General features: G+C 42.1%; 1 protein-coding gene across 1 annotated transcript; it reads left to right on the forward strand.

The window, feature by feature from the left end:
- Positions 1–5,095: 5,095 nt before the first annotated feature.
- LOC105383729 lies at positions 5,096–8,498 on the forward strand. The gene is made up of 2 exons (XM_011553823.3): positions 5,096–5,687; positions 6,017–8,498. Exon 2 carries the CDS (start codon positions 6,023–6,025, stop codon positions 8,387–8,389), a length of 2,367 nt encoding a protein of 788 aa, XP_011552125.3. The 5' UTR covers positions 5,096–5,687; positions 6,017–6,022; the 3' UTR covers positions 8,390–8,498.
- The last annotated feature ends 462 nt before the right edge of the window (positions 8,499–8,960 follow it).

Consider the following 8,960-nt stretch of genomic DNA (forward strand, 5'->3'; position numbering starts at 1 on the left):
TATTGTAATACATTGAAACTAACTAACAGTCGGTTAACAACGAACACTATTATAACTAAACCACATCCACAAAGAATCATGCAAACGGAACTACGACGAAAGGCAATGTTATATTTACAAAAAAAGAAAAGTAATATTAATCAACTTCTTAAACCCATGGTCCTTCAGTTCATGGTATCTTACATTTTCAGAACTTTACTCGACTATCGTTACTGTGTAGTTCGTAAGAGTTAAGTATAGATGGTGCTATTACACGTATTCTCATGTTTGTCAAAAGTACAGTAGGAAAGAAGCTAATAATTTTGCATTTATTTGGCCACCCATTGTGCCTACCATCTGAACTTGAGACACATTATAAACACTGACAAGAGGCTGACAAATTACTTATAAATATGTCAAATTGAATTGTCAAACACCCGCTAGACGTAGAGTTAAATTTTATGAATGATAACTCTGTTTGTTCTTTGTATTTTTTCCCTTTGAGGATTAGCATATTTTTTTTTATTTTATGTATTTTTATTATGTATATGTATAAATGTACGTATACCAGAAGAATAATAATATTATCAATAAAATTTAACCACGTCTAGCGGGTGTTTAGAACGCAAAAGAAATAGAGCACACTAAAAAGTCTAACTTACTTAGATAGACAATTAGTATGCAGGTACCTATCTATTTTCATTAATAATAAGTATTTTTGTTGTTGTAAAAAAACACTTTTGTATCTGTTAACTGGGTTGACTGTACCATCCAACATATACCTACCTACTACCGTTAGGTCACAGCACTTATAATGATTGCAACGTCTATACTAGACATACCTACACCACGGTTCACGAGAATGCTTATAGTGGGCATATCATTTTAATGTGAGTATAATAGGTAGATATAGACCTAGTTTACGTGGCTGGTTCGAGTGCCTTTTCCCCCTAATACTCATTTTTATTTCAGTGATAACGCCCTGTCCTAGTTCTTATTTTTGATTTTTTTCCTAGAAGAAAGTGTTTAGAATGACGAGTTATATCACCTCCTATAGGCAAGATTTTGACTAAAGGGACATCCTGTATACTTAATATTGATTCTACCTAAACCACAATCATGTCCCTTTTTAGAGAGTGCTTATAGCCCATACACATGAACTCCGCGAAAGTCTGTTTTGAAATTGTCTGAGTATTTATGATTGCAGTTTTACTTGTAATCGATACGTTAGGCAACTTAGGCATTATGTAAGTTAATCTAGATCTACTCAGACCCTACCAACAGCAATTAAATTCCTAAATAGTCAAATCCAGGAATATTGCATTATCACCGTAATTCTTAATTGAATGTAAGTTGCAGTTCGGATTTATAATTAAAAAAAAACGCAAAGGGGTGTGCAGCTTTGCGTCTATCTAGATATTTAGGTAAGTACCTACGTAGGTATATTAAACAAAAAGTTTCTAGACAACCGTCAGCAGAAACTACCTACTTAGAATGTACAAAATGTACCCACACACAGATCATTTTGATAGCCATATACATAATAAATGGTTATGGAAAATATTTTCATTTTCAGTTTTCAGCTTGAATAATGCCAGCGCAACTTATCTGTATGTTATCAAGTTAAGGCTAGGTTGAATGTTATCACGCCTACCTAAAGATAGCAGCAGATTATATTAAATAATGTACTTAACTACCCAACTATTCATTATTGTGACCACATCAAAAAAACGACGTTATAACTACTTATCGAAAATATTGCATCTCGGTACTCATAAACTGCTGGCCATTGACATAGGTCATAGAAGGATAGATGCGGCAGCAGCCTGAATCTCGAAGAAGAATAAGTATACCTAAAGTCTGTTTTTTTTTTATCTCAGATACTAAATGGACAGATTCTGAACGGTTCATCATCAGTCGATTGTCCCGCGATTAAGTAACGTATCGTTCTATTGGCGGGACAATCGACTGATGATGAACCGTTCAGAATCTGCCAACTTAGTACCTATCTGAGATTAAAAAATAGACTTTAGATACTTATTCACATTAAACATGTAATGTCTACCAAGGAATGAATATTGGAATGTATAGATCGTATTTGAAACGACAAATGATATTACATTGAGTGGAAAATAGTGTAAGTAAATCTAAAGTTAGCCTTCGGTGACCTTTCGTGGTACCATACTCAGGTAGGTACAATATAAATACGTACGTATAGTAGTTACCTTGCTATCGTACCTACACAACTATAAATAGTATGTAAAAAGTAAGGTGGTGGAAGGCAGTGCCACTATCAAACTTTTCCTGCTAACTATTATTTACCCAAGATAATCCATTGGCTACAGACGTGTAAAAAATCAGACCAGCGCCTGATGTACGAGTCTATCCCCCCGGGCCAAGTGCCAGGGTTGAGACAACCTGATGCTTCACCGTCATGGTTACCTCTGTATTTAAAAAACGACCGGGAATAAACAGGTGTTATAAGTTTGAGTGATTTTTGTCTGTCAATATCGAAGGTATTACCATCATCATCAGCCCGTAATCCACGTTTGTATTGTATGGGGAGATTGAGTGCTGGGTAGACCACTAAATTCGTTTGTATTTTTATTTTAAATGAGTCTGGCTTGGCTACTCTTATATCATAATTATTGTTTCCTCCACCAGTAAGGAAGGTAGGTAAGCAAAGTTTAAAAAGTTTTAGGTGTTTCATTGGCCCCTTTCTTTTGACGTAAACGTCTATTAATAAAGCAGTGGTGTTGCTAAGCTTTAAGCTCCTGGAATAACTGTTTTCTTCATCACCGAAGCCTCTTAAAACTTCTAACTTTCTACAGTACCGATATCAACGTAAGATTGTGTCCTAGAATAGAAATGGTGGAGAAAAGCAGCCCTATAGTGATGAATACAGGCGAGCCATGAGGCAGCGAGCGGTGGGTACGAAATTTAATCTACCCCCGTCTGGAGGTTCACTCTATATGACGAACAACGAAGTTTCGGGGCGCTGCTTGCGCCATCCACGACTCTATCTCGTTGTATTAAACATGCCGGTTGCACGACAGCTCTCGTTCGTTAGTTTTTCGACAGCATAGAGTAACCCTCTTGCCTCCCTACCACCCTCCCCCAGCGTCGTATACATATGGCTCGTACATTTACACTATGTACTAATTTATTCATACCAACTCTACACGTCCGTCCTATAATGACGGCGATACTGCTTGCTTGGAAGTTTGTTTTTCGCGATGGTTTCCATGTGAACGATTACATGAGTCGCGAGTGGCGCTACCTCACTCTATGTCATGTCTATGGATCCATATACTTACGTAAGTACATAATAAAGCTGTGTGTACGAGCAACTACTCACTACTACTACTAATGGTCGTGTCTCGTGGATTTATTGCAGATTAAAATATTTTATCCATTTCATACCGCCTATACCAACAGATAGCTAGGTAACATCTAATCCGAATTTTGGAATAGTTCAAGGACTGTGGCAGGGTAAGAGCACAAATGAAGAGCTATAAGCCTCTACTTCATACAAATGTAAAATTCAGACCAGCTCAAAACTGTAGAATCTGTCCTACCCTAATCTGTATTTGGGTCAACCCAGGTAAAAATTACCAAAAATTTACCTGAGTAAATATGAAAAGGGGTCTATCTAGAGTTCCCGCATTTTTTCTTTAGCTACTTATGGAAGTCTGCCAGCGAATCATCGTATCAAATAATTACTGCACAAAATGAGGTCTCGCGCGTTTGATAGAGCACCGAACTTGGGTCAACGTACAGAATGTAAAACAGTTGTAACAGGTTTCGCTGCGTCATATGATTTATCTTTTTTTTTTATTCATGCTCTGCGGCCATGGTGCATTCTTTCCTATTTATACCAAGATTATATCGGAAACACATACAAATACTTTCTAAACTTGTTAATAGGCAATATTAAAAACGAAATCCAAAAGCTTTATCTCCTTCTTTGCAACATTCTACGTATATTACGGGAGGGAGCAAGACAGCCTTATGTCTCCGTCGCTTTCGCTCTCTGCGAAAGCCTCCTGAAAATATCTATTGATTATCGTATAGCAGGCGGTAGGTGTGTATAGCACTGCCTCGCCCCGGAATAGCTATGTGGAGGTTCAGTCGAGGGGCAATTTGTGCGGGAAACGAACTTCACTTGAACCTGGACTTGGAGCTGCTCGAGCTACAAGCAGACCAGACTCCGTGCCATCAGCAAATCACCAGCCACAGGCGGACAGGAAACTTCAATAATAACTCGTAGCTGCTTATGCTATAAATAAAACCCACGATCATCGTACCGACGGCCCGTGCATAACAACAGCATACGTTGATTGAAAAAAGGAAAATAAGCACAAATAAAGCTCTAGCACAAAAAGGAGGGTGGGTAGATATAATACAAGTTAGTACATAAGCTCGAGACATGTACAGCGCCGGTATACATGTATAGGGCCGTCATGACGTACAAAATGTTGAGTTGGCCCAAGAGCAAAAGCTCGGGGATACCAGCGTCGAAGCAAATACTCGCTTCGACCCGAACTTTTCAGATCCTGCAGTCACCTGCTGGAATAGTACAAATAACTTGGTCAATAGCAGATAAATATTACTGTCGCTATGCGATGTTGTATTGATTATGTCATGATTACAAAAATCTATATTGCCACATAACGTTTGCATAATACAATAATTATCAGCTGAGCTGAGGTAACTATGGTCCTTTCTATGTAAGCGAATAGTGTGGTGATGGTAACCATCCTTTTTTGTCCTTTCGGACGGTTACACTATTATTATTACTGCCAGCTGAGCTGAGCCGGCCCAACTTGGGCCCAGTTCTTAGTTCAAGGCAAACATTCTAAACATTCATTGCTTCATCTATATTCAAATCCAACATGTGCAATCTACAGCACTGCACCTAGCAATTATATTCATCAGGAGGGGTAATATTATTAGCAGTTATTGGTATAACTGAATTCGCAAGAAATGGAACGCGCTTGCGCGGAGCGACCGGCGGTGGGTGAGCGGTGGGGGGTGGGGGCAAGGCCGAGCGGGGCGCGGGGCGGGCGCGCGGGGCGACGTCACCTCGCGGAGACCGATTCACACTCGACCAAGTTAAGAAGACACCACAGAACGTGTAAAACCGACTCTCGTACTGCTATCACATTTGGTCGGTTAAATTCGTGCCTGCGTCGTGCGAGTCGCTCGGAGTGATTATGCGAGGTGGGACAGTCGAGCTCGCTGTAGTAAAAGTGCTTCTCTCAGTGCGAGTGTACACATTTTTTTTTGTTTGAAAATCTAATGTGGCTGTTGTTTATTCCGCAACGGACGCTCGTGTAGTGCAACAATAACAGCTGCGTACTGAAATCAAGCAATAAGAACACTGAAATATTGTGAAGAACGAACCTTGTCAAAAGAAGACGGAAAATAAATAAATAGGGTTAAAACTCAACCGCCAGCGGAGACTGCAGACAAAAGGAACGCTTATTACAGTGATATTAAAGTGACATTGGATTGGATAAAGTGAAGTTGTGTGACCGAATTGTTTAAAGAAAATTATGATAAGTTGGTTGCTTAGCTTGAGTATGAAACGCTCGGTGGTGACATGAGATGAGCTGGTCTAGCGGCAGGCTGGTGATCATGGACTGGCGGATCCGGTGGCGGGTGGACAGACGCCGGTGAACTCAGACGCCCGTCTTTTCAAACAGGTACCGGTTTTGGATTATCTTTTTGACGGATTTATTGTGGATCGACCCCAACTTACTTAGACAAGCGCAGATGTTTTCTATTCTAATGCCAGGCTAATAGCAAGTATTTGGTATAAATGGAATCCTATTCCATTATCAACGACCAGAAAACCAACCTATACTTTAGCTATCTATCGTTGTCGTATCGGAAAACTGCCAAGCAAACAACTCCTCTATCGCATTGGATTAGAGGTAGCGATTGCATGGAAACGCAGTGCAGTTCCAGAAGATGTAAAGATTTTTCTTTGTTAACTTTATTGTATTCTAAACTGTGTTTTTAACTATTCCAGGTTACAATGGAGCCTTCCGCAGAGGCCGTGGCTGAACAGCCCAGAGATTATGAATCTAATAGCAACAATGCGGATGAAACAAGAGACACTCAAAAAGACGCAGTAGAAGAAATCACTGAAAAAGAATCGCCGTCAGTGAAGGAGGACAAAACTAGTGACAGTGACATTAACAGTGAAGACATTAACGTTCATGATCAAATCGATGTAAATGTTAATAGCAACTCTCAGTTCTATGAGAGTAGTGATAGTAAAATAGATTACGCTGTAAAAATAGATGATAACGATACTTTAAGTGACGTAGAAGATATCAAAACGGACTCTGCTTCAGCAGACAGTGAGGATTCAGCATTGGGCAGCCTCCCACCGGACGCGGCGTTAACCGACCGAGAGGAAGAGGCGCAAGATCGGGAGGATGAGAGACCGGATACAGAGGAGGAAAGACCATATACGGAGGAGGAGAGGCAGGATAGGGAGGAGGAGAGACAGGAAAGAGAGGAGGTGCGACAGGAGAGAGAGGAGGGTCAGGATCGCTCCGATGGCAGCGACTCGGGTCTCGGCTCTGAGACCACTGAAGATCCCAAACTATCAACTTTTGGCCTAGAACTACCGTGCAGCAGCGGCCTAAACAACCCCGAATCATCAAATGACAATATAGATAAAACCGGCACAAGTACCATTGATGAACCTAAAGTCTTAGAAAATAACGAAACCGAAAACCCATCTGCACAAATAAGCAAACCCCTTAAAAGTAGTCTTAAGAGAAAATGTGAGGAAGAAACCTCCGAAGAACCTGCAGCAAAAAAGAAAAAGGAAGGAATTCGGTTTGACAACGTTACTGTTTATTATTTCACACGATCACAAGGGTTCACATGTGTGCCGTCACAAGGAGGTTCAACGTTGGGGATGGAGTACACCCACTCACATTCGGCCAACTTTACTCTAGCCGAGCACGCATTAGAGCAAAGAAGATTGCACAGACAAATTTTGCAGCAACTCAAAAATGAAAGGCATTCATTGCAAGGCGCTACGTTTTCGTCGAGCGAAGACAGCGACACTGAGGAAGAGGCCAGTGACATTTCAGAATCTGAACTGGATCTAGACAGCTATTACTTCTTACAACCAGTCCCTACGCGACAAAGAAGGGGGTTATTGCGCGCCGCTGGTGTAAGAAAAATAGAAGGGTACGAGAAAGATGAATGTAGAGATATAAGAACTTCACGAGAATTTTGCGGCTGCGCTTGTAAAGGAGTGTGTAACCCGGAGACATGCTCTTGCAGTTTGGCCGGTATAAAATGCCAAGTCGACAGATTAAACTTTCCCTGCGGATGTACCCGGGATGGATGCAGCAATACTACTGGGCGAATCGAGTTCAACCCTGTAAGAGTAAGAACTCACTTCATTCATACGCTAATGAGAATAGGCCTCGAGAAGAAGAATGAGGAAGAGGCAGCTAAAAGGCAATGGGCTCAAGCGCACGCGGCACGGGCGGCGTGCATGCCGGCGGCGGCGGCGGCGGCGGCGGGCTACGAGCCGGAGCGGCCGCGCCCCGAGGAGCACCTGCGGGACGCCGCCCTCGCACCCAGAGTCGAAGTCGAGACATGTGTGAACGCGGGAAGCTACAGCAATATGCATTGCGATATCAACAACGCAATCCCTGCTACTCAACCCAATAACCTACAACCGGATCTCAGTTACGTATACAGAGAAAATCCTTCAAGTCACAGCAGCGTCAACACTAACTGCAACATGCACATGGGAGAGACGAGTAGCCACACCAACCACGCTGACCCTTACACCTCCAGCATCCTGCAAGGGAAAGGTCCTCCCTATTCCATGCCCAACACCATGGGTTTCGAAAACATGCAACACAATGTACAAAGGTTTCCTTGTGATCTCAACTACACGTACGCTCAGCACTCTGAGAACCACCACTTCAAGGGTTTCCAGAGCTTTTCGGCGTCGAGCTTCGAAGAGTTCGCGCACAACTCGCACATGACCATGTTCAGCCACTACGGGCACATGTACTCGGCCGAGTACCTGCACAAGGCGCCAGGGGGCGCGCGTGACCAGCTGCAGTATCACCAGATGTCCTCCAGCCACTACGACATGTACAAGACCAGCGCCGACGCGGCCGATAACAAGGCGGAGCAGCAACAGTATACGACACTCATGTCCTTACCGTATCACACGAATAACAAGGTCCAGAGTGTCGGGAACGATGAGAACTGGTTTAGCCATAGCGGCGGCGAGGTGGAGGCGCCGGCCCCGCCCCCCGCCGCCGCCGCCCCCGCCCCGCCCGACCCCGCGGCTGAAACAACCGAGAATTTCGGGGAACTTATCAAGAAAACTATGGTAGAGTCCGTTTCTGTGTAGATCAGTTAGTTGTTGTCTTTTCATCGTCTTATTATAATGTTATTAAGTTTTAATTTTAGCAATTGGGAAATTTTAATTACTTAAATATACTCACATATATGATTATTTATTTCTGTGTGTCCTCTTTGAGTCTTGGTGTCCGAACCATAATAGAAACCACTCCAAACGATTATGTAGTGAGCAAGCAATTTTCAGATCTCATTCAAGTCTCGCTAAATACACTCATCATTATGCCAAGGTCGTAGCAATGTTGTATTTGCACCTGTTGTAATACTGTCAAAATGACGTTTGAAAATATTACGTTGAGCATTCACGTAATTCTTACGTACGAATAGTACGGGACGACAATATGGGCCATACCAGTTTGATGTAGCTGCTTTAGTCTAATTGGATTAAATTTATTTGATCGTAACTGACCTACTGTATCACTTATCAGATAGCCCAGCCCAAGTAAAACCCGGCAATGACGATAAATTATAAATAGCGCATGTCTTTTGAACTACTGAAATGTTTCGATAAAAATCGCCCCTCAAATTAAAAGAACCGCATTCTAATAATCCGTTACGGATCT

This window comes from Plutella xylostella, chromosome 4, assembly GCF_932276165.1.
Source record: "Plutella xylostella chromosome 4, ilPluXylo3.1, whole genome shotgun sequence".
NCBI lineage: Eukaryota > Metazoa > Arthropoda > Insecta > Lepidoptera > Plutellidae > Plutella > Plutella xylostella.

Excerpts from the sequence above, each read along its gene's own strand:
- LOC105383729 (XM_011553823.3), top strand. The coding sequence starts at position 6,023 with ATGGAGCCTTCCGCAGAGGCCGTGGCTGAACAGCCCAGAGATTATGAA.